Raw genomic sequence first — 25936 nt, forward strand, 5'->3', positions numbered from 1 at the left:
TGTTAGGAGTCTGAACCTTCTAAAATGATGCAAAATTTTTGTATGTCAGTCTCTGGGAAGAAGATCCATAGCTTTCATCAGATTCCTAAAAAGGTTAAGAATGACTTCCGTACAGATTTTAAAGAATGATGGAGTTGCTCTCACACTTGAAGGTTTCTATGAAAAACAGATATTAAAGGGTTTGAATATTGTTGAGTTCTCTTAGGCTCTGTGCTCTCTCAGGCTCCTTTAGGCAGTTCTGGAGCTTCCAGGACTTGCAGGTGTGCTTGCTGAGTTTGCAGAAACACAGTGAGTGTTAGATGTTTTTGAGTTCATATTCAGATTCTGCTGCTTTCTAGCTGGGTGGCCCACTTGGACACTTCTCTTTTGTGAGTTTTGTTTTAGGGGTGAAATGAGATAATGCATATAAAATGAGTGGCACAGGTTGTGGCACACAGAAGGCTCTCAGTTCGTGGCGGCTACTGTTCTTAGCAATGCAACTACTGAATTCTTTGTGTTTCAGAAAGTTGGCATCATAGAGAAAACGGATGATTTTATTATTTGGTGAGAAAACTAGGTCCTCAGAACCATTCAGTGATGGTGATGAAGGAGAGAGCTGTAGGTCAAATTTTGTTTTCTGGTTGCTAAAGATTGTGCCGGAAGAATAACACGTCTGTGTCATTCTGTACTCCTGTTGTTATGAAACATTGCACTTTACCTTTAATGTGTTGGATTATAGACATTGAATTCAGTGAACGCTTAATAGCTGTATTTCTGAAAGCAGTATAAAGGCTATTCATCTAATGAGGTGCTACCCTTCATCGTTGAATTCAAGGTAAATATTCTAAAGGTCAACGCTGTTTATTTTTTAAGCTTTTGGGCCTTATCATTCTTGAAGTTGCCATTTTGGTCCAACACTTTGTTTAAATTAAATCAGTTTGATCATGTAGATTTTTCTAATGGTTTGTCATAGTTAATAACCTTGCAAAAATCGTGTTCAGGATTTTTAGACGTTTATTATTATTGTAGGCTCTGCAGTGACATTGATGCTTTGTTTTGTTTTTCCCTAAGAGCATTCAGCTTTCTGTGCCCCCATGACCACTCCAGATAGAGAGCTCTCATTCCTTTTGCTGGTTCAGGCCCTTCAGGCATACTTTTTTTAGTATTCTGTAGAAAATGAGTTAGAAACAGATCTAACTATCTCTTGTCTTCCCAGTTTATCGTTGGCTTTGTAGGTACTATGTTATCTTCTGTTTAAGCAGTAATGGCTTGGAGCTGGGGAAGTAGAGACCTGGGTTCCTCTCTCTACACTGCTACTAACTAATCAGCTGACCACATGCATGCTTTTTATGGTCTCTTTGCTGTTTCCACCAAGGTACTCAGTGTAGGACAATGTAGGTTGTTAGGCGAGCTTTGAGAAGTGGAAAGTTTTATACTTATAAAAGTGATTTATATGTTATATTGAGTTGGGTCAATTCATTGATTTAGCCACTTGTTAACCACACTGGAATGAAATCCACTGTAAAGAGCCTCACTGGCTCACATCATGGACTTGTGTCACATTCCCACATGTGTGGTGACTCAGAGGATGCCTTTGTTCCGAGTGGCAGTGAGAGCTTGGCCCTTGGTGCTCTAGGAAATTTGTTTACTGAAATTATTACACATGGGTAGTAATAATGGCCTTCCTCTCCAACTCCTTATTTTTATTTTTTTTTAGAAATTTTAATTAATTTTTTTGTTTTGGCTGCGTTGGGTCTTCGTTGCTGTGTGCAGGCTTTCTCTAGTTGCGGCAAGAGGGGGCTACTCTTCGTTGCGGTGCGCGGGCTTCTCATTGCGGTGGCTTCTCTTGTTGCAGAGCACGGGCTCTACGCGCGCGGGCTTCAGTAGTTGTGGCTCGCGGGCTCTAGAGCGCAGGCTCGGTAGTTGTGGCACACGGGCTTAGTTGCTCCACGGCATGTGGGATCTTCCCGGATCAGGGCTCGAACCCGTGTCCCCTGCATTGGCAGGCGGATTCCTAACCACTGCACCACCAGGGAAGTCCCTCCAACTCCTTATTTGTGAGAATCACATGAGAGATGTGAGCACCTTAAAATACTGTAAAAATACTTTTACATGAAGAAATTACTATTATAGGGGGATTTTACTAACTTAAATGCAGAGGTTCCGGTGTCCAAAGTAGCTTTTTTTCAGTTTGACTATCCTTTGTGATTGGTGGAGCATATTTTGGCTTCTGTAAGCAATAATTATTCTTTTACTGTTAGCTATTGGCATTAAGGCAGTCTTTAGTCTGCACAAAGCAAATCAGTGTTTGTCATCAAGGACCAACAGTGTTTTTCTAGCCAGTTAATTAAAAAAACCTAAAACTAACAATGACAAAAACACCCACCTTGAAAGAATTTACAGGATTTCTTTGTAACAAACAGCTTTTTGAAATTAAGACAAAGCTTTCTAAGGCCTCGATGGTGTTTTGCTTTTCCTTCTTTGTTCTATAATTATATTTCTGTAACAACTGAGTATCAGTTAACTAAGGGGATAATTTAATATTGACATCATGTGTCTTTTTTGCCCACGCTTTGGTATCACTAGAAAAGTCAAACAAAATGATTTCCCTGTTATCAGCCCATCCATAGTTTCTTCATGATTTATTCCGTAGGAACACATAGATAACTCAGGGTTCTCAAGATGAATAGAACTTTTTAAAAAAGTGGTTACACCAGATATTTTTGGAAAAGGGTTCTATTTGATGGTTATATTTATTGGTAGTGTCATGCTCTGCCTGAAATCATCTCTTGCTGGGAAGTTGTACTTCACTGTTTGACAGAAGTATTAGAAAGTGTTAGAAATTGAATCATTCCTCCCCTGCAAAATAAATTTCACTTTTAAATTGTGTATACTTGAAACTCAATGAAGTGGATTTAGGAATGCTTTTCCCTCTTTCTTTTTTGAGATTAGGCTTTATGACAATAACACTTTGTCATGTAATGGTAAATTAGGTGTCTGATGAATTCTGTTTATAGAATTAGACAGGCTCAAACATAAAACATTGGATCCCCCCCCCCCCCCCCCCCCCCCCCCCCCCCCGCCCATATGCTTATCCCGGTAATTACAACAGCTTCCTTCTTTCAGCGGTCTTCACCTGCCTGTCCTTCCCCCACCCAACCCACCTCTTCCTCCGCCCTCTCCACTCCCACCACCCCTGGGGACTTTGGGATTTCATTTGCACTTTGACTAGGTTGTACGGGGAGAAGGGAAAGGGGAAGGAGAAAGAAACCCCTGTGGCCTAGTTGCTTGGAGAAATCCTGGGGTTGGGAGAAGGGGTGCTGGCTCTGGCCTGGCTGTGTGCTGCCCATGAATCGCCTCCACCCCAGGCCTGTTTTCCAGGGAGCTCCGGGACGGCTCCATTAGAGGAATTAGTAGCAAACTCTTTCCGGGCCATTTGTGTTTTACAGATAGTTGCCCCTGTCACCTAGAAAACTATCTTGTGACGTTAGGAGTCGTTCACTCTTCAGTGCACCGTAACCTCACTTCCGGCTTTGCCGATCAGCTGCAGGTGTTCTCACCGGGGTCATAGCTGACCGAGTTGCCAACCCAACGATACTTTTCAGTTCTTACAATTTGACCTCTGAAGTCTCTGGCGCTGTTGCCCACTTTTGTTATGCTCACTTTTTCCGTGGTTTCAGGGACACTAAACTCCTTTAGTTTTCCTCTTGCCTTTTGGACCAATTCTTATCATTTTTAAAGGCTCCCTTTCTTCCCCCAGCCCTTGAACTGTACCTGCTTTCCCATTGTCTCCCTCCATCTTTCCTGTCTCCCAGGGTTATCTCATCTGCTCCCAGTTTCTTTTTATATTTTGGTAACTTGCAGATCCTATTTCTGACCCCATCCTCTCTACTCAGTTCCATCCAGTTAGGTGTCCACTTTGCATCTGAAACTCAACTTGTGCACAACAAGACTTACCGACGACCACCCTGACGCTTCCTCTATATTCCTACTGTCAGTTAACTGTGATTTTCCATAAGCCAAAATGTGGTGTTTTTTCCCAAACCCTGCTCCCTCCCCTTCTGCTGTGCAACTCATTATTGTCTATGTCATGTAAAATTTAGGATTGTTGTCAGATTTGGAAAAATGTCTTCCAAGTTTCTTTACTAGTTGCAAGATTCCAGGGCACCTCACGTTTCCTTGTGCTGTGAATAAGCCCAAAATACTTTTGCATTTTAATTGACAACCTTCATTAACTAGCTTGTTGTTGATATCTTCCCTATAGTGGTGTCAGATGACAAAAATAATACAATTTAATAACCAGTTTAATATCCTTTATTCAACGGAAAACCGTCCACAAGCGGCAGAGCTCTCTTCCCAAGGGATTTTGGGCAAGACTGTTTTATGCAGCTTTAGAAGTGGCAACACAGAAACAAGGCGTGATTGGCTAGGAGGTCTGATTTCCCTCTAAGGCTAGCAGGTCCTGGTTTCTAGGGTGAGGTGAGCTAAAGCTGAGTTGGAGGATGGTGATTAGTGCTAGGTTTCCTTGGCAGTGAGGCAGGCTGTGACATGGGCTGGGCCACTGGGGCGGCCTCCATTTTGTGGGTCCTGAATCACAAATTAACTTTATCAGTGATGTGTTGTAAGTTTTTACATGTCTTTTAATTGGAAGAATTTTCTACAGACAGGCTTCTGGTTCTGTACATTTCAGACTTCGCTTCTCTTTCGCTGCTCATATAATCCAGTGCTAGGTACCATGATATTCAGTCTTATCGTAATAAAATGTTATGATACCTTGTTGTGTTGACTTAGTAGGAAATATGAATATTCCTGGAAGGCATTCTTAAACCAGGACAGCCTGTAATAACTTAACTGTACTCAGAAATTACTATGAACCACATGGGTATTTCCCACTAAGCCCAAAGCAGATGTATTTCCAAATCAAATCTAGTGTCACCTGACAAGAGAGGAAGTATAATGGAGAGGAGAGTAGGAGTGGAAAGAGGCAGCAGTTTTACTGATTGTGGTTAGTAGGGAGGAAAGATAATTTTCCATCTACGCTTCAGAGTTCTCTGCCAAGACCTCTGTAACAGAAGACAGGGAAACAAGAGAAAAACAAACAGAAGTTTATTAACATGTGCACCTCACGTATACACGAGAGATACCCAGGAAAAATGAGTAACTCAAAGAGTTAGCTTAGAATTCAGGCCAAAATGCCATCTTTAGTTCAAGACAAAAGATAGAGTGTAGGGAAGGCCAGTTGTGGAAAGTTTACCAGGAAAAGCAAGAATAAAGTTAGTTATGCAAATTTAAATTGGTGCCTTCTCCATTGATAAGGGTTTACAGTTATCTCCAGGGATTAACCTTTGTCCTTCTTGGTAAAGAGTAAAGCAAGCACCTTTGCTTTTAGGCAGATAGGGGGAGTACAGAGATTTCTTACATCTACTTCTTCTCAGTTGCCTTCAGCTCTGAATAATCTTATGCCTAAGTGGTATATTTTGGGGTGCCATATTCTTCTGCCCTTCATTAGCATATCTTACTTCTGCAAGTTTTACAAAAGCATATGTCTGTTACCCTAAAACTCGGTTCGCCTCTTGGTGGGTGTCAAGCCAAAAGACACAACCACGCCAAAGATAAGGAGAAGGAAGGACTTGTAATATTATCACTTGCAGCAAGTAAGGAGAACGCGGGGGCTCTTTCCCAAAGCAGTCTCTCTCCAAACAGCAAAATTGGGTAAGTTTTAAGCTAAGAGAACATGAATATTCATGAAGGGGCTTGGCCTTTAGTTGATTGAAGTCACAAGGGTCAGAAGGGTCAGAAGTCAGAAGTCACAAGGGTCAGAAAAGGGCAACATCATCCCTTAGGTTCCAGTTCATCTGGTGGTTGAGCGCTTCAGGCTAATCTTTATCATTGACAGAACTGGGAGTCATTACAACTGACATATTATCTTTGCTATTGTTACTTTTCTTGCCTGATAAGAGTTATTTCTGCATTCTTTTGTTCCCTTAAGATCATTAATTACTGAGACCTGTTCAAGGGCAAGCATTGTGGCCAGGCTTATATCACAAAATGGTTTAGGCCAAAAAATGGCATCTCTTCTGTCAAGAAAGTCCAGCCTGGTTCTCTTTCTCTGGGGATCCCCTACCCTATCTGCTTACATGTCCATTCAGATACATTGATGGGGCTCTTCTCCAGGTCTTGTGTAAGTGGGAGGGACTGAAGCTTAAGCTTCACTGGCTCTGTAGGGGAGGAAAAATATCTCTTTCCTCTGCTCTTTTAAGTCTTGGCTGGGGCCCCCGTAACAAAAGGCAGATAAATTAACAGAGAAAAGCATACACATTTATTTGTTTGTAAGTTTTATGCAACATGGGAGCCTTTATAAGGAAATGAAGACCCAAAGAAGTGGTTAAACCTGAGCATTTTTTTTTTTTAAATTGAAGTACAGTTGACATACAGTATTATGTTAGTTTCAGGTGTACGACACATGATCCGACAATCAAATGTATTACAAAATGGTCACAAGTCCAGTAACCATCTTTCACCATACAAAATTATTACAGTATTATCGACTGTATTCTTTATGCTGTATATTACATCCCCATGACTTACTTATTTTATCACTGTAAGTTTTTATCTCTTAATCCCCTTCACCTATTTTGCCCAAGTCTCCTTCCCTTCTGGCAACCACCTATTTGCTCTCTGTATCTGTAAGTCTGTTTCCTTTTTTTTTTAATTTTTTGGCCGCGTGGCATGTGGGATCCTACTTCTCCAACCAGGGATCGAACCCGTGCCCCCTGCACTGGAAGCACAGAGTCTTAACCACTGGACCGCCAGGGAAGTCCCTGTTTCCATTTTTAAACCCGAACATTTTTACGCCAGCTTTGATGAAGAGTGGAGAGTCGTGAAAAAAAAACGTGATAGGACAAACATATGCGCCAAGTATAGTACACTGAGAAAACTTAGCAAGGCCTGTTCTGAGTCCTCACTATGTCCCATTTTGGAGATAAGGTGCTCTTTTCCTCCAGGTATAGGGCGCACACCTCTCACACGAGGGTCTTATGACCAGCTTCATGGGAGAAGATCAGAGAGTCCTTCCCTCACATGCTGTTTCTCAGATTCCTTCAGCTTAAAATATTCAGTCCACTAAGGTGCCGTATGTTCGGGTGGCACTTCCTGAATCCTGTCACTTCCATGGTAAACCTCCTCTGACCATGCTACTTCTCTCATCCATTCTCATGTTGCCATCATAAATGAGCCTTCCCTCTGTCTTCCTTCCTCTGTTTTGCACCAGATGGAAGGAACCAGTGTCTTGGGATGGTTCCCACTGCCTGTCCCATTTGGGGAGATGTGTTCCCAGTACCCCAGGTTGAAATTCTGAGTACATGTCCCCCAGAACCATCGTTATACTGTGTATAAGGTTCTTGGTCCATTATGGGTTAACAAAACCTTTTTAAAGGGCTACCCTGGGCATCTTGCCAAGATGTATAAATAGCTTTGTTTTCATGGGAAAATGTGTTTAAAGTTCCGAACAACTAATTTACACATGAACTCTTCTGTAAATTGGGGAATGTCTGCATGAATTATGGAGAAGTAGAAGAAGGGAACACACAAACCCAGGCTGTCTTAGTCATGTTTGGTTGATTTATTTTGTAATTCTATTCCCCTTATTCAGATTAAGTTTCTCACTTAAGGGAATAAATTTAGCATATTATGATATGCTTTGCTATCTTTCACCCATTTTTCCTCCAGATTTAAAAGTAGTGTGTGAAACTAAAAAAGATGAGTTTATACATTTTCAGCATCATCCTTATCTTTTAAAGACCATTTATTTCTACTGATGGAAGATTTAGCCATATTTAAATCAGCTTTGTTTCGGAGCCATTAGGACTTAATGAAGGGCACTCTACTCTTGTGACTTTTTTTTTTCCCATTACAAGTATGTGGTCTGGGGGGAATCGTGAAGGTCATATACTTCTACGTTATAAAGGTGGAGAAACTAAATATAAGCTTAAATTAGATTGAAAATGCCAATTCGCATTCACTAACACCTAGAGTACACCTCTGTGATTATCATTTCATAGCTGATGAATATGAGGCCTAGAGATTCAGTTAATGAGAGAGTTGGGACTAGATCCCAGGTCTCTAGATATCTGGCCCTGGCATTCAGAGATTTCTGGGGCTTAGCCAGAATGTAGAAATTTGAAAGGCAATTCCCTACTTCTGGATCGCCTGCTGTTTTGTAGTATGTTTCATATATTTTTTATGTGTAAGGCAATTAGGGTGTTGATGCCTTGTCTCGTAAGATTGTGATACTGAAAAATGTGATTGTAGAGGACTTAGGTGCCCAGATGCTAAATACAAAGTGACTCAGTCATGCAAAGGAAACTAGTTGCTCCACAGCATGTGGTATCTTCCCGGACCAGGGCTCGAACCCATGTCCCCTGCATTGGCAAGTAGATTCTTAACCACTGCACCACCAGGAAAGCCCTCTCTCATATTTTTACATCAGCCACAATGCAGTTCCCACTGACTGCCAAAGAAGCTTTGTGTGGGGACTTAGGAAGTAAGAGAAGAATGTGACTAAAATTCTTGGCAATTTTGAATTATAGTGTTTTTTGTAAAGAGAGTATTTCCTGGCCCCTTACTCTTTATAAACCGATAAGCAATACGTAGAAGATACAGCAGTACACCTTTCTTCACTCTACAAATAGGCTACTACTTCAGTGAAGTTTGAATATATTTCATGACCATTATAGCAAGCTGGGTAGAAAGTATTCCCACTATATAGCACTGAAGTGAAGGGCCACAGGGGTTAAGCAACAGCAGTATTTTCCCGTTGTACTGAAAGTGCTTTGAAGAGTACAAGAATAGTTCCTTCAGCCATAGGACTTCAAACCATGGAGGACCAGCTGACTTATTGCTGGCTTGAAAAATATATTTGCCTGCTGTCCGTTTTGGGGACTTTCTTTGTTGAAAGAAACGTACAGGCCCTGGTTGAACCTGCACAAAACATGGAGTTTGCATGACCGGAGAATGAATGGTGTGCCCCCAGGGCTGCTTCACAAACTGACCTGCTTCTGTAGCACTTCTTTGGGCTTGCTCCTTGCTTGTTTTGCACTCGCGGGCGCCGTCAAGTGGCACCATCAGGAACTGAAGCTGCTAATGCAGAACCACTCCCTCTTCCACCAAGCACTGCTAAGAAACACATTTTTGCTTTTTCATATGGAGGAGTGAGACTGCTTTGAATCAAGAGTTACGGGGAAGCCATGAACTGACAATAATGAGTTGGAGATGTGTCTGGCCATTGGATCCTTAAGCAGCCATTGTATTTGGTATCCTCTTAATTCTCAGGGTGAGAATTAGAAATTCATTTCAAGCTTTTCTTTATTGGAAGAAATTTTAATGCAGTCTTTCAAATAGCCAGGTGATTGCCTCATTTGGGGTAGTAGCAATTGTTAATTGTAGGATATAATGCTGATTTAGATTATTTTTATTTATTTAATTAATTTTTTTTTTTTTGGCTGCGTTGGGTCTTTGTTGCTGCGCGCGGGCTTTCTCTAGTTGTGGCGAGCAGGGGCTACTCTTTGTTGCGGTGCGCGGGCTTCTCATTGCGGTGGCTTCTCTTTGTTGCAGAGCACGGGCTCTAGGCACATGGGCTTCAGTAGTTGCAGTGCTCGGGCTCAGTAGTTGTGGCTTGCAGGCTCTAGAGCGCAGGCTCAGTAGTTGTGGCGCATGGGCTTAGTTGCTCCGCGGCATGTGGGATCTTCCCGGACCAGGGATCAAACCCGTGTCCTCTGCATTGGCAGGGGGATTCTCAACCGCTGCGCCACCAGGGAAGTCCCTAGATGATTTTTAAAGTCAAGCAACATTGATCAGGCATCTGCTACACCCAGGATAGTATGGCTGGTGCTGGGCGTAATATGAGGTCTCTGTCCTCAGAGTCTTGCAGAATGGCCTGGGCAGCAAGCATGTGAATGAAAGTTAACAACGTGTCCAACACCAAATGCGGGCAGGGATGTCAGGATCAGGGCTATCTCTAGGGTATTGCGCAGGCAAACTGGGATTTGAGCCTTTGAGGGAAGGGAGACCTCAGCAGGCAGTGAAAGGCATTTGAGAGCCTGAGGCATGGGCCAGCATACATGGGACTTGGGGTTCCAAGTGAGGGGACTGGGGAGGCTCAGGTGGAGAGTTCTGTTCCAGAAATAGAGGAAGTCGGAGTTGCAAAAAAAGATTAGATTGTGAAGAACTTAAATGAGAGTTTGACTGGTTACATTTCTATAAGAATGTGCCAAAATAAGAGGGTAAAATATCCCATGGATGAACTAATTTTGGGATGTATCTGTGAAGCAGTCTTAGTGCTTCTCCCCTCCCCCACCGTGCCCCCATTTAGGAAGCATTAAAGCTATTAAATGTGTGAATTGAAGGATTTTGGAGGAGTTGATCTTTAAAGTTTCTTTTATTCTTCACAATTTATAATTCCATGAAATTAAAAGTAACTCTTCTAAAAGGAACATCATTTTCAAAGAGACTTGTCTTAATTACATTTGATGGTAATTTGGTGGTAATTTCAAAGGGAATAGCTGGCTTACAAATATTACTAATAACTTCTAAGATCTAAAGGGTGACAACCAGCCTTCTGTGATATGGGTAAGAGAGAAAAATAAAATAAAATGGAACTAGGGTTAAGATTGTAGACAGAATGTATGTTCCAGGTGTACCTGATTGAGATAGGTGACAAAATTCCCTGCACGTTCCAGCAGCCAAGTCAAAGAGGGACCCACAACCTGCAGTTAACACAATTTGCAGTGACAGATAAATAGAAGCATAGCTACTGCCACCAACTTAGTCTTCAGAAAAATGTTTTTTTCATGTGGGCACTCATAAAGAGAATTCTCAGGAAGAGAATTCCCTCAACAGTATCTCCTTAGCTAATGTAGTGTCAAATATCAAACGGACACTTTTTATAATGTCTCTCAGCCTAGACTGGTAACAGAACACCAAAGTGCAGTTCAGTACAAACAATTTTCTGAGGACCTGAACCTATGCAGCCTGGGGAAGGCAGTTCACTGGAGCTCTAGCTTAATTCAGAATAAAATGTGAGAATATGTAAAGCAGAGATTCTTGACTAGTGATTTTCTTTTGAATCATGCCTTCTTTGGGAAATTGATGATAAGTCTGGATCCTTCTCCCCAATGCACATATGCATGATCTCACCAAATTTTGCATGTTATTTCAGTCAGTTCACAATTTCACAGGGTTCACACCCTCACAGCTCTCACCAGCACTCATCCACAAACTCCAGGCTGCACATCCTTGGTCTAGAGTGGCAGGAAGACTACATACAGTAAGGAAACATGGTAAAAACCTGGAGCACAAGCATGTTTGTGCTGATAGAACAGATTCATCTGCTTAACAAGAAGCCAAATTGAAGATAAGATTGGTTTCCATTTATGAAAGCTGGTGAGCATGATGGGACGTGCCTGAACAAAAGACGTTTATTCCACTTTGGCAAGAATGTGGTCAGGAATGTGATTTTTCTTAGAAAGCAACTGAATATACTGTAACACACTAAAAAGGATCCCAAAGCTCCCTCTTATAGAGAAAGCTGTGGTAATTTAAGCCTAGAAAAATTGTAAGACAGATGTTACCAAGAAGCATCTGAGCTACTTTAAAAAATACAAATCATTGGTATTTTTGGTATATTGTATTCTTGGCAAAGAGTTCATAGTATGTCTAACTTTAAGCACTTATAGGTTCTTGGTGAACCTAAAAAATCCTTGTGTAGTAGAATCTTGGGAAGCTGAATGATTTTGTTTGCTTTGGGGATTATCTTTGAGCCAGTTACATGTTGAAAATGTCTTGTTTGTTTATCCAGTTATGTTGGCTTAATATTTTCATTAGTTATAGTTTTTTTGCATTGCAGTGTTTTAATCTTGGGTGCTTCAGGCGGAGTTGGTACTTTTGCTATCCAGGTAAGACAATTTCTTTATCTTGTGAATAGGAAGATTATTATTTTCATGAATTTATAAATTTATATATTGTGAACTGTTTTTCCTTGAAAGGTGAGAGAAATTACATTCATTGTGATTTCAGCTTGCTCTTCTAAGAAGGAAATTTTCTAATGTAGAAGGAAGTGTTAACCTTTCCAGTGGTTTAATATATGAGTGAGTTTGTGGCTGTCCTATATAACAAACGTAGGAAAGCTTTTAAGGAAGAAGACCATGGGCAGTGAAAGTGGATGGAAGTTGGCAATTCTGTAGAAATTGATAAGCTGGTTCTAAAATATATATAGAAATGCAATAGCCAAAATGCTGTATAAAAATGACAATACTCCCCCAAAGTGATCTACAGATTCAGTGCAGTCTTATCAAAATGGCAGCTGCCTATTTTTGCATAAATGGCCAAGCTGAACCTAAAATGCATATGGAATTGCAAGGGACCCCAAATTGCCAAACAATCTTGAAAAAGAACAAAATTGGAGGACTCACACTTCTCTAATTTAAAACTTACTTACAAAACTACAGTAATCAAAACAGTGGTACTGGCATAAAGATAGATATATAGATCAATGGAACAGAATAGAGCATCCAGAAATAAACCTATGGTCAGTTGATTTATTTTTTAAAGGTTTATTTTATTTTATTTTTGGCCACACCACAGAGCATGTAGGATCTTAGTTCCCTAACCAGGGATCCAACCCGTGCCCCCCTGCAGTGGAAGCACAGATTCTTAACCACTGGACCACCAGGGAAGTCCCAGTGGCCAATTGATTTTTGACCTGGGTGGCAAGACCATTAAACAGGGGAAAGAATAGTCTTTTCAGTGAATGGTATTGGAGCAACTAGATGCACATGCAAAAGGATGAAGTTGGACCTCTACCTCACGTCATATGTGAAAACTAATTCAAACTGGATTAAAGACCTAAATGTAAGAGCTAAAACCATAAAACTCTTAGAAGGAAACATAGGAATAAATCTTCGTACATTGGATTTGGCAATAGATTCTTAGAGGTGACACCAAAAGCACAAGCAAAAGAAGGAAAAATTAGATGAATTGGACTTCATTAAATTCAAAACTTTTGTGCATCAAAGGATACTATCAAGAAAGTAAAAAGACAACACACAGAATGGGAGCAGATATTTACAAATCATGTATCTAATAAAGGTATGGTATCCAGAATATGTAAAGAACTCTCACAACTCAACAACAAAAAGACAATCCAGTTAAAAAATCAACAAAGGACTTGAATAGACATTTCTTCAAAGAAGATATAAAAATGGGCAGTAAGTTGATGGAAAGATGTTCAACATCATTAGTCATTAGGGAAATGCAAATCAAAGCTGCAATTGAATGATTGGCTTAAGGAGATTGTGTGTGTATGTGTGTGTGTACACAATGCAATATTACTCAGCCATAAAATATGAAATATTGCCATTTGTAGCAACATGGATGGACCTAGAGAATATTATGCTTAGTGAAATAAGTCAGAGAAAGATAAATACTGTGTGATATCACTTGTATGTGGAATCTAAAAAAAAGTAATACAAATGAATCTATATACAAAACAGAAACAGACTCACAGACATAGAAAACAAACATATGGTTACCAAAGGGGAGAGGGGGAAGGGACAAATTAGGAGTATGGGATACAAACTACTATCCATAAAATAGATAAGCAACAAGGATTTACTGTGTAGCACAGGGAATTATACCCAATATCTTCTAATAACTTATAATGGAATATAATATGCAAAAAAAACCCCTGAATACCTGAAATTAACACAATATTGTAAATCAACTACACTTCAATTAAAAAAAAAACCACAATGAGATACCACTTCACACCTACTAGGATGGCTATTAAAAAAATGGAAAATAACATTGTTGGCAAGGATGTAGAGAAATTGAAACCCTCATATGTTGCTAGTGGGAATGTAAAATGGTGCAGCTACAGTGGGAAAAAATTTGGCAGTTTCTTAAAATTCTTAATTCTATGTTGAACATAGAATTACCCTATGACCCAGCAATTCCATTTCTAGGTATATACCCGAGAGAAATGAAAACCTATGTTCAAACAAAAACTTATATACAAATGTTCATAGCAGCATCAATATCCATAATGGACAAAGAAATGGCAGCAACCCTAATGTCTATCACCTGATGAATAGAAAAACAAAATGTGGTATATATACACAATGGAATGTTATTTAGCCATCAAAAGGAGTGAAATTCTGCTACATAATACAACATGGATAAACCTTCAAAACATTATGCTAAGTGAAAGAATTCAGACACAAAAGGTCACATTTTTGTATGATTCCATTTATGTCATGTCCAGAAGAGGCAAATCCATAGAGACAGAAAGCAGATTAGTGGTTGCCAGGGGCTGGGGGGAAGAGGGAATGGGGAATGATTGCTTGATGGGTGTGGGTTTATGTTTGGGGTAAGGAAAATGTTCTGGAATTAGATAGTGGTGATAGTTGCACAACATTGTACTAAAAGCCACTGAATTATACACTTTAAAATTGTTAAAATTATGAATTTTGTGTAAATTTTACCTCAAACAAAACAAACAAAGCAAAGTACCCCAAGCCTCTAGGAACAGGATGGCACCTAGTGGCTGCTCCCATTGTGGTCATGTGTTTAACTGGCCGGCTGCTGATTAAGCCCCCCTCAGGATGAGGGGAGAGGCCCTTTCCGCAATAGGGGCTAGTGAGCACACTCAGAGGCTCTGCCACATGGCTTTACAGGAGGGAGAATTTGGGTGCTATCCTCCTCCCCAGACCCCTTCTCAGACCTTTTGAGGACCAGGATAGTGCTGGAGTTTCTCATCCACTGCTCACTGAATTGGGAGAGAGGGGAAAGGACTCCCAGGAGATGCACACCTTGACTTCTTTCTAATTCACCATTAGATACTGCTATGGTCTGAATGTTTGTGTCCCTCCAAAATTCATATGTTGAAGTCCTGATGCCCAAAGTGATGGTATTGGGGCCTTTGGGAAGTGATTAGGTCATGAGGGCAGAGCATTCGTGAATGAGATTAATGCCCTTATGAAAGAGGCCCAGCAGAGCTTCTTAGCCCTTCTACCATGTGAGGACACAGAGAAGGCACTGGTTATGAACCAGGAGGAGGGCTCTGAACACATCAAGGTGTTGACACCTTGATCTTGGACTTCCAGCCTCCAGAACTGTGAGAAATACGTTTCTGTTGTTTATAAAGTACCCAGTCCGTGGTATGTTGTTATAGCAGCCCAAATGGACTAAGACAGATACCCAGGGCCTAATCCACAGATTGTCAGTAAATGTGGGTTAATGAATAAGTAAATGGAAGAAAGGAAAAGAGGGAGGAAGGGAGGGAGGAAAAGAGAAATATCATACCCTGCTGATTAGAGTGTAATTGGTACAACCAGTTTGGAAAATAATTTGGCACCATATAGTAACTCTGAACATGAATTGCTCTATGACAACCTAACAGTTTTACGAATGTACTCTGTAGATAGGCATATGGTCATGCCTCAGTATACCAACTTGGTACAATATTGGTTCCAGGATCCCCTTGGATACCAAAATCCACGGGTGCTCAAGTCCCTTATATAAAATGGCATTGTATCTGTATATAACCTACACACATCCTCCTGTATAATTTAAATACTCTTTAAATTACTTGTAATACCTAAACACAATGTAAATGCTTTGTAAATAGTTGCAAGTATACTGTTAATTCAGGTTTTGCTTTTCGGAACTTTCTCAAATTTTTTTCCCAAATATTTTCAATCCCTGGTTGGTTGGTTGAATTCAACAATGTGGAGTTCTTGGATACAGAGGGTCAACTGTACATGCATGTTCACCAAAAGATATGTACCAGAATTACATGTATTATCCCCCAACTGGAAACAGCTCAAATGGCCCTCAACAGTAAAATGGGGAAGTAAATTGCAGTGTATTCTTTTTTTTAATTTTTTATTTATTTATTTATTTATTTATTTATTTTTAGCTGTGTTGGGTCTTCGTTTCTGTGCGAGGGCTTTCTCTAGTTGTGGCAAGCGGGGGCCACTCTTCATTGCGGTGCGCGGGCCTTTCACTGTCGCGGCCTCTCTTGTTGCAGAGCACAGGCTCCAGACGCGCAGGCTCGGTAATTGTGGCTCACGGGCCCAGTTGCTCCGCGGCATGTGGGATCTTCCCAGCCCAGGGCTCGAACCCGTGCCCCCTGCATTGGCAGGCAGATTCTCAACCACTGCGCCACCAGGGAAGCCCAATTGCAGTGTATTCTTACACTGGAACATTACACAGCCATGGAAACAAACTATAGTTGTGTGCAATGAAGTAGATGAATCTTACAAGTAGGAAGAAGTCAGAAACAAGAGAACATCTTATATGGTTCCATTTAATGACACTCAGGAACAGGTGAAACTATACAATAGTGTTTAAGGCTGCTTATCTAGATAGTAAATCTCTTTACAAAAAGGCGGGGGCGGGGTGGGGGGGTTGGGGAGGCTCATGTAAAAGTCCTGATAGTTGTTATTACTTCTAAGGGAGTGAGGGGGGTTTTGACTGGGAGGGGGAAGTGAGGAGATGTTCTAGTTCTTAATCTTGAGTGATGCTTAAGATAGTGTTTGCTTTATAATAATTTGTTAAGCTGTACATTTATATTCCATGCACTTTTCTCTGTGTGTTATGTTTCACAATGAACATATTTTAATAAGATTAAACGGTTGAGTAATAGATAAATATCAAGGTAGAATAACATATCTACAGACAATGAAAACACATTGGAAAACATCAAAATGAAACCTGCAATTTCAAAAACAAGCTAAAAAAAAGGTTAAAAATACGATAGAGGGCTTCCTTGGTGGCACAGTGGTTAAGAAGTTTCAAGCCCTGGTCCAGGAAGATCCCATATGCCACGGAGCAACTAAGCCTGTGCGCCACAACTACTGAGCCTGCGCTCTAGAGCCCGTGAGCCACAACTACTGAGTCCGTGCGCCACAACTACTGAAGCCTGCATGCCTAGATCCCGTGCTCCACAACAAGAGAAGCCACCGCAATGAGAAGCCTGTGCACGGCAATGAAGAGTAGCCCCCGCTCGTCGCAACTAGAGAAAGCCTGCGCAGCAACAAAGACCCAATGCAGCCAAAAATAAATAAATTAATTAATTAAAAATAAATTAATATATCTTAAAAAAATACGATCGAGAGCGTGAAAGAACGAAATAAATCATAATTGGAAAACCCAGAAAAAAAGTAAAAAAAAAAATTATTTAGCAATGAAGACTAAACTAGAAGGAACTCAATAACAAACACAACACATAATGCTGGCCTGATAGAAACAGAATGTGTAAACAGGAAAAATTGTAAATTACGAAAGAAAGGAAGAGATAAAAACAGATTCAGAGAAAGTGTCAAATATTGAAGACAGAAACGAAGATTGCTATATGGATAATAGGAGTTTCTGAAGAAGAAAACCAAAACAAGGGGATAGAACAAATACTAAAATCAGTAATTCAAGAAACTTCCCTGCTTTCCTGAAGTTAAATGATTTGAAATTACATATTAAATAACCAAAGCACTTATCTAAGTACATGGACCCAGAATGAGCAATATCCAGGGGAACTCTAGTAAAATTACTGGCACTTAAAGAAAAAGGAAAAACAAAAAAACCCTTGGGACATTTTTTTTTTTTTTTTTTGGCTGTGTTGGGTCTTCATTCCTGCACGCGGGCCTTCTCTAGTTGTGGCGAGCTGGGGCTACTCTTCGTTGCAGTGCACGGGCTTCTCATTGCGGTGGCTTCTCTTGTTGCAGAGCACAGGCTCTAGGGTGCGTGGGCTTCAGTAATTGTGGTGTGTGGGCTCAGTAGTTGTGGCTCGCGGGCTTAGTTGCTCCGCGGCATGTGGGATCTTCCCAGACCAGGGCTCGAACCCGTGTCCCCTGCATTGGCAGGCAGATTCTTAACTGCTGCACCACCAGGTTTTTTGTTTGTTTGTTTGTTTTACAAGGGGAGGAAAGTAGGTTTATTGAGTACATACTAGATGCTAGATACAATATCCTGGTGCATTTAATTATTTTAATGTCTAATCCTCTGACAAAACTATAAGGTGGGCATTACTATTCTTATTTCACAAATGAGGAAACCAAGGCTGACAGAGGATATAATGAAAGGGACTTGGAAAGAAAGATAATTAAAGTCAAACTTTGTCTTTATGATCTAGAACTGAGTCAAGTGGTTAAGTAGAGGAAGTTTCTCCATAGTACTGCCTTCACATTTCCCTTTTGGGAATGATTCTTTTTTTTTTTTTTTTTTTAACATCTTTATTGGAGTATAATTGCTTTACAATGGTGTGTTAGTTTCTGCTTTATACACCAGGGTTTTTTTTTTAAGAAAAAAAGCAGCGTTATTTTTTTTTAAAAAAAGAGCATGTGACATGTAAGTAAAATTCAGTTATCAGCAGACTTTTTGACAACAGTGCTTTAATGCTAGTGGAGGGAGCAGGGGTGGAGTAACATATTTAAGACACTTGAGAAGGAATATGCTAAGAATTTTATATACAGCAAAACTGGGCTCAGTACACTAAAGGGCACATACGAACTGTTAATAACATGCAAGAACTTGGGGAATATGTTCTTCTGATCCCTTTGTGAGAAATCTACTAGAAAATGAGCTTCTGAAAACTAAAATGGCTAGAGAGACATCGAACCAAGGACTGGTGGTAAATGTTCAATATAAAGTTATCTGTAGAACTAAAACTAAATGAGGGCTTAGAAAAAGAGAGTATAGTGTGTAACAGCCATATGCTCTGACAAGGTAAACAGTACAGCTGTTTTTAAAAAGCGGAGGAACAGAGAGCATATATTAAAATTATTTTAATCTTTTCATTAATCATATTGGTAGTGATATTAGTACTATTATTCAGAGACTGTTATGTTGTAATATACAATGGAACAGTTGGGTATTTATGGCGTATTTTAATTCTGTCATCCCCTTTGTCTTTGACAACCAGGATTTTAGGAGTGGAGGAAAGGAGATACAGATGTAACAGAAAAGAGGTTAAGTAAAAGCTTGACAGTCTGGAATTTGAATTGGAAGTATCAATATGAACTCAAGAGATATTTTGTATATGTATGTATGTAAAGCTGTCTCTTGAAATATCATTGCTTACACACAGAAAAAAGTGCAGCGCCTTGGAGAAATGGCAGATTCCAGATCTAGCGCGCAAAATGTACGAGAATGAGCCTAGAATATATTAATAGCAAGGAAGTTAGTAAAGACTAGTTGAACCATGTCAGAAAGACTCAGTAGCCAACTTGAAGAAACTCCCAAAGATTGTCAAAGAAGACAATTTGAGCTTCAGTAATCAAAATGATAATTACAGTGGATTGAAATCCTTCAACTATATTTAAATCCATGAGTTCATGATGATATTTTTTAAAAAGTGGTCACTTTTGGAAGATAGGAAACCAATTTATTATTTTATAAACTGAAAAAAGGAAAAAATTATTTGCCTTTTCTATACGAACTGTACACATGAGTAAACTAATATATGAGGAGAGGTGTTTCTTTATAAAAGTATTCCAACTACTAAATGAAAAAAGGAGAGAGAGAATATCACCATTTTGCAACCACCAGTAGACAGCCACTGAGATAATAAAAAGGGCAACAACCAGATATGCTATGCATCCTATAATTTTGCCAGACACTATTTATAGTTGTGCTAAATGGATTGAAACAGAAGATACAGAGGACAGAGTAACAGGTAGAACTGTCCCAGGTGTGCAATCAGAAATTCCAGAGTTTCCAGTGGGAAAAACTCTGCAGGTCACATGGCCTAGATTCTTTCACAGATAAATTTTAAGAAAGTGAAGGGGATAGGGACTTCCCTGGTGGTCCAGTGGCTAAGACTCTGCACTCCCAATGCAGGGGGCCCGGTTCAATCCCTGGTCAGGGAACTAGAACCCACATGTTGCAACGAAGATCCTGAGTGCTGCAATTAAGACCCAGCAGAGTGAAATAAATCGATAGATAGGTAGGTAGGTAAGACTAAACTATGGTATCTAGGGAATGCATATATGGGTGATAAAACCTTTTTTTTTTTTTTTAATGCAAGGAGGTGATACTATAAATATCAGGGTAACGATGACTTTTGGGAGAGAGGGTCTGGTGCGGGGACCGGGCACAGGGAAGAGCTTTTGGAGTGGCAGCCAGCTTGCTGTCTCTGTCTGAGTGGTCTCTGTCTGCCTTACAGACGTCTCTTGTACTTGTGTTTTAATTTACATGAAATAGTAAAACAACTAAAGCTGTTTTAAAACCTTTTAATAGTGTGCAAAGATATTAGATAGTTCAAAGTGGGAGAGGAAAATCTAGAAATTTGGAAAAAAACTCATTGAACTGTTTCAAGATATGACAGATTCTTCCTGAGGATTTAATACTGTTTAAGGAAAACACAAATTAAATGTAGGTGCTTAGAACACAATTTCCTTTTTCCTTGACAGTTTCTTTTTTTATACAGATACTGGATATTCATCTTGGATTGTATTCTTCACATATTTGAATTTAGTTTGGGACTTGCTGTTGAAAGCAACATGTCATTATACTCAAGTGTCTCTGTTTGTGGCCCATAAACATAAACTATCATATATCATGTCAGTCCTAAATGTTTTAATTCCCCTCAGATTTCCAGGGCATATTCCTTGGTCAGTATTACTTTTTAAAAGTGAGAAATTAGATAAGATTGTGAGTAGTTTTTAAATCCTTTATTGTTTTTTGTATTTAACAGATCTCCAGCATCTGTGTGTACCACAGAATGGGGATTCAGTAGTGAACAGAACAAACACAGATCTCGTATATTCTAGTGAACCTCTGCAACTTATATTAAGGAAGTTCAGGAAATTGATATTGAGGACAGGAGTGAGAAAACAGCTGATTTGTTATGACCTATAACTGCCCATTTGAAGATTTCTCAGTGAACTTCAAGTAACTGTTCTCAGATTTTGCTGATGATGGCTCCCTTTTAATTCTATGAAATTGTCATTATAGAAAGGAACTGTAGTAATTTTGGAGCAGGATGCTTTCTGGATACTTAATCCTGAATCCTTCTTTTTTTTTAAGTCTAGTTATTTTTAAATATATTATTTTTAAAATATAAGGTATCTGCATTTTAAATCCTCCAAACCATTTATTTAGGTCTTTTTACTCCAAAGGAGAGGGGCTGATGCATGTTTTGAAAGTAAAATGGCCATGCTTTCTTCCCCTCTTTTTTTTTTTTTTGGCTGCGGTGGGTCTTAGTTGCAGAGCGCAGGCTTCTCTCTAGTTGTGGTGTGTGGGCCTCTCTCTAGTTGTGGCTTGTGGGCTTCTCTCTAGTTGTGGCTTGTGGGTTTTCTCTCTCTAGTTGTGGCGCGTGCGTTCCGCAGTTTGCGGCTCACGGGCTCTCGTTGAGGTGCGCAAACTCAGCAGTTGTGGTGCGCGGGCCTAGTTGCCCCGCGGCACATGGATTGCTAGTTCTCCGACCAGGGATCAAACCCGTGTCCCCTGCATTGCAAGATGGATTCTTTACCACTGGACCACCAGGGAAGTCCCTTCTTCCCCTCTTTTTAAGAGCATCTGTCATTTATTACCCAGTACCTGATTACCCAGTTGTCTGACTCAAGATTATACTAACACTTACTGGAGATGCAAATGAAGAGATGTTGCGTTTTTATGTTCTGGGCGCATTTTAAATATTCATTTTCTGAGGACATGATTTTTTTTTTCCCCATCTACCTTTGCCATCATTGAAAATGCTGAGCTTAAGGCCATCAACTCCTGTCTTTTCTGATGCTGGTGAGGCACTGAGCCCTTCTGGAATTGGATTGGTTATAACTTCATGACAGCAAGGCGACTAACTGTCTCGTCCAGGGAAAACGAGATCTATTTCTTGGATTTTTCTTAGTGAACAAAAGTTTAATCATTTTACTAGTCTCTGGCAGATAGCTTCCTGTAGCTCTTGTTAAGACAGAGCACTTAGAATTGTCTAGAGATTAACCTGATATATGTATACATGGTGCCAACTATTTTTTATTTAATTCAGTTTTTCTACTCCCCTCCCCCCTTTTTTTCCCTTTTTGGGCAGGTAATGAAAGCGTGGGATGCTCATGTGACAGCAGTTTGCTCTCAGGATGCCAGTGAACTTGTAAGGAAGCTTGGGGCAGATGATGTAATTGATTACAAATCCGGAAATATGGAAGAGCAGTTGAAATCTTTAAAGCCGTATGTATTCAAACAATGTTCATATTGGCAAGGTGGGAACAAAGACAGCTGATAATGCAAGCCTGAGATGGTTGGGTGGCCTTAGAGTCATGTTGGAATCTTAGACAAGAATCTACGAAAACACTCCATGTCACTAGAGGTTATTTAGGTTGGTTTATGTTTTAACTCCAGATGTTAATACAGCACGATCATGTAATGTAATTTGTGCTGAGGAAGATATTTTGCTTACCTAGACTTCTGCTAATTTTTAAGTTAACTTCCTTTTATTGCTGGTGTGTAACAGGTCTGAAGGCAAAATTGGAAGTGGATTCCCTCCAGGGGCATTTGACACCACAAGAAGAACATAGAGCAGTACGTGAAATACACGATTAGTGTTTTGGCTTCATAATGAGGGTTTCAGAGAAGCAAAGGCAGTATAGATATCAGTAATGCGAGTCTGTGGAGGTTCTCGGTGCGTCTGAATGCCAGGCTGTGGTTTGACGGAGTGTACCAAGTGAGAGCAGATTCAGGAATTCTCTCAGGCCCTGTCCATCCTGACTGTGGCTCGGGCAGAGACGGGGGGTGCTTAGGAATCTGGTCTTCACCCAGCCCAGGCAAAGCTGCAGCGGAGAGCGTGCCTGAGGAGTATTTGGAAAGCTGTTTTACTGCTTCTGTTTCAAAGATTTTTCCTTTTTTAAATTAGTTTTCAGAAGCTAATTATTCTTGCCCACTTTAAGTAGAAGTTTATTTTCATGGGTTTAAAAAAAAAGGAGACAGAGGGAGCCCCTATCTGACGCAGCCCAGCCTCTCAGCCAGCACCCCAACTCGCAACAGTAGATGTTCGGCTGTGCAGCCCGGAGCAGCCGGCCACGCGTCATCCTGGAGCTGTTTATGGCATGTCCCTTCCTGCTTGGCAGTGCTCTAAGCACAGGCTAAGACGCAGTGGCGAACAAGACACGTTGCCCCCTTTCATGGGCTTGTATTCTAGTGGTTAGTGCCCTCAAGAACGCTGATGCAGCGAAAGGGGAAAAGAAAGGCTGTTTTAGAGGAAGGAGGCTGTTTGCGATGGGGTGGTTGAAGAGTGCCTCTAAGTGAGGCATTTGGGCAGAGGCTTCGGAGAGCGAGCCAGGAGGATAGGACTATTTTTTTGTTGGGGGCAGGGATCTTGTTCCCTGCTGTATCCCCCGCCCCCGACCCCAGGATGGTGTAGTGACCTACAATCGATATTTGTTTAATGACTTGTCGAGGGGATCTAGGAGAGGAGCACTTGTTCCAGGTGGAGATAACACCAAATGTAAAGCCCCCGCGGCAGGAACACGCTCTACGGCACATTTGAGGGCTAACACTGTCCCTTGCGGAGATCCCGCCTGTGTGGCAGGACCTAGGCTTCCAGATAGTGGTAGTTTCGGTCAATCACCTCTCCTGCTGCCTCTAGGAGTAGCAGCAGAGACAGGCCAAGGCCCACCCTTTCCCCCCATCCACCTTGAGTGTTTTGCACGTCTGGAATCTTTTGCCAGAGAAGAGAGGCCCTGACGGGTGAAGGCGAGAGTGCCCCCAGGTGCCTCCCGCCCGGCGCCTCCCGCTCTTCCTCAGTGTCTCGCCCAGAGGCCCTGCCCCTTCTGCTTGCTCTTGCCCAGTCAGGGGACCTCACCAGCTCGCAAATGCAGGCTGTTATTTTTTTAATGATCGCTGTAGTTAAAATTGATCTTTGTAACTTCTGCCTGGAGGTTGGCCTCGTAATCCACCTAGAATAAATTTGTTCCTCCTTCCAAATAGCAGCCTTTTAGATTTGAATCCTAGGATTTTACAGCAGGAAAGGGCTTTGAAATCCTTCAGTCCTACTCTATGGCGTTATAGTCGAGAAAATAAGGGGCAGAGGATTTAGGAGTTTTTTTCATGCTCAAGGTCATGCCACTTAATCATTATGGGGAGCTGGGTCTACAGTCTGGTCTCTGGACTTCTTTTTGCAGGCAGTGCCAGTTCTATAATACCAGGCTGCCCTTAAGTTTTATCTAAATGAAGTGTCATCATGTTTGTTTATCCAAAATTTGGGAATGAAATAGGAACTTAAAAGTAGAAACTTAAGCAGAAACTTAAACTCATAAAAAAGAATTTTTCTGTTCTTTTCTAATGAGGATAGTCATCTAGTAAGGTCATTCTCCTGCACTTCATATCTTTTAATTTTTATTTGCCCTTCTTTAGTTTAGTCCCATGAAAAACTCAAAAGCCACAAAGTTGGCCAAAGCTGGTTTTAGAAGCTTTGATGTTTGACTTCATCCAGATGAATTTAGGAGGGAAAAAGGATTTACCAAAAAGGAATTCCTCTATTAATTTGCTTAATATATAAGCATGCATTCTCTAAATAGATCTTTGTTTTCTAAAGTATTTTAAAGCTTCATTGGGTTTTATCCCCTTTAAGTAGAATGTAGCGATTATAGCAATTTTAGATTAGATTTAAGGAGTTGAATATCTGTCAGTTCCTGTGGATTCCATCATGACTGGATTTTTTTGGCATGTTAGAGCAGAACTGAAGACTGAGAGCAGGCTGTTGATTTGTCTTTTGCATTGTGCTGACGTGCATGAAACCAAAAGAAGAAAATTCCATAAGGTGAAGAGGATGCTTCTACAAGCAGTTTTGATTGTGGAGGGAATACAAGCAAATGACTTGTGTGGGTCAAAACCTATACACTTTTCTCTCAAGTATTCATGTGAACGAAAGAGTACTTTGACTTACATTGGATGGATAGCTTTGCAGTTTTCTATAAAGCTTGAGTCAGGGTTTCTCAGCCTTGGCAACCTCAGTTTCTCAACTACTGACACTGTGGGCTGGATAATTTCTTGTTGTGAGGGGCTGTTCGGTGCATTGTACGATGTTTATCATCATCCCTGGCCTCTAGATGCCAGTACCCCCTTCCCACCACCTCCCCCAATTGTCACAACTAAAAATGTCTCTAGACATTGCCTTATATGTCTCCTGGGGGCCCAAATCACCCTTGGTTGAAAACCACTTGTTTGAGTCATTCTTAAAGTATTTGAAAATAATATGATTTTATGATTTAAAAAAAATGACATTGACTTACGGTGCAGAAATCCCCGAGATCCAGTAAGCGGGTGTGCCCTTTTCTCCTTTGTCCGGGCATCCACCGGCTGCTGTCTGCGAGCTGTCACGGAAACAAACCCTGTAGCTAACTGGCGCTGGGAGGGAAAGCAGCTTGGATAAAGGCTGACCAGGATGTTTTGGTTTGATTCTTCCTCTCCAGGTTTGATTTTATCCTCGACAGTGTTGGTGGATCCACCGAAACGTGGGCTCTAAGTTGTCTCAAGAAGTGGTCAGGAGCCACGTATGTGACTTTGGTGACTCCTTTCCTCCTGAACATGGACCGGTTGGGCATAGCGGATGGCATGTTGCAGACAGGCGTCACCGTGGGCTCTAAGACGGTGAAGGTAGGGGGAGAGTCTTGGTTGGTGAGAGCAAGCAGGCCCCTGGGGCTTCTGGAATTTGGTTTCCTCCTAGACAGTTTCTCTTCTCGCGGAGCCAGCGCAGCACAGTGGCTGCAAGCAGGGCTCTGGAGTCACGTACTGACGGGGTACAAATTCTGGCCTCCACTTGGTAGCCGTGTAGCCCCGTGCAAGTTACTTAGCGTCACTAAGCCTCAACATCTTCACCTGAGAAATGAGGCTAATGGTGTATCTCCCTTACTGTATGTTATAAGGATTAAATGAGATAATCCACCCATGTGAAGAACTTGGCACAATGCCTGGT

The 25936-nt window shown here is 40.9% G+C and overlaps 1 protein-coding gene and 1 long non-coding RNA gene across 4 annotated transcripts in view; both read left to right on the plus strand.

Annotated features, from left to right (window-relative positions):
* The window catches only part of RTN4IP1 (reticulon 4 interacting protein 1), a 45548-nt gene that overhangs the window by 7094 nt on the left and 12518 nt on the right, over positions 1 to 25936 (plus strand). For all 3 annotated transcript variants that reach the window (XM_082404863.1, XM_082404862.1, XM_082404861.1), the window contains 3 exons: positions 11882 to 11930; positions 22058 to 22194; positions 25434 to 25617. In XM_082404863.1, coding sequence (XP_082260989.1) covers positions 11882 to 11930; positions 22058 to 22194; positions 25434 to 25617 — 370 coding nt within the window. The remainder of the gene's footprint in view (positions 1 to 11881; positions 11931 to 22057; positions 22195 to 25433; positions 25618 to 25936) is intronic.
* Positions 14613 to 17011, plus strand: LOC309634645. Its single transcript, XR_014248278.1, has 2 exons — positions 14613 to 15886; positions 16210 to 17011. It is a non-coding gene; the product is annotated as an uncharacterized lncRNA (long non-coding RNA).

Source organism: Balaenoptera borealis (assembly GCF_965194805.1).
Source record: "Balaenoptera borealis genome assembly, chromosome: 9".
NCBI lineage: Eukaryota > Metazoa > Chordata > Mammalia > Artiodactyla > Balaenopteridae > Balaenoptera > Balaenoptera borealis.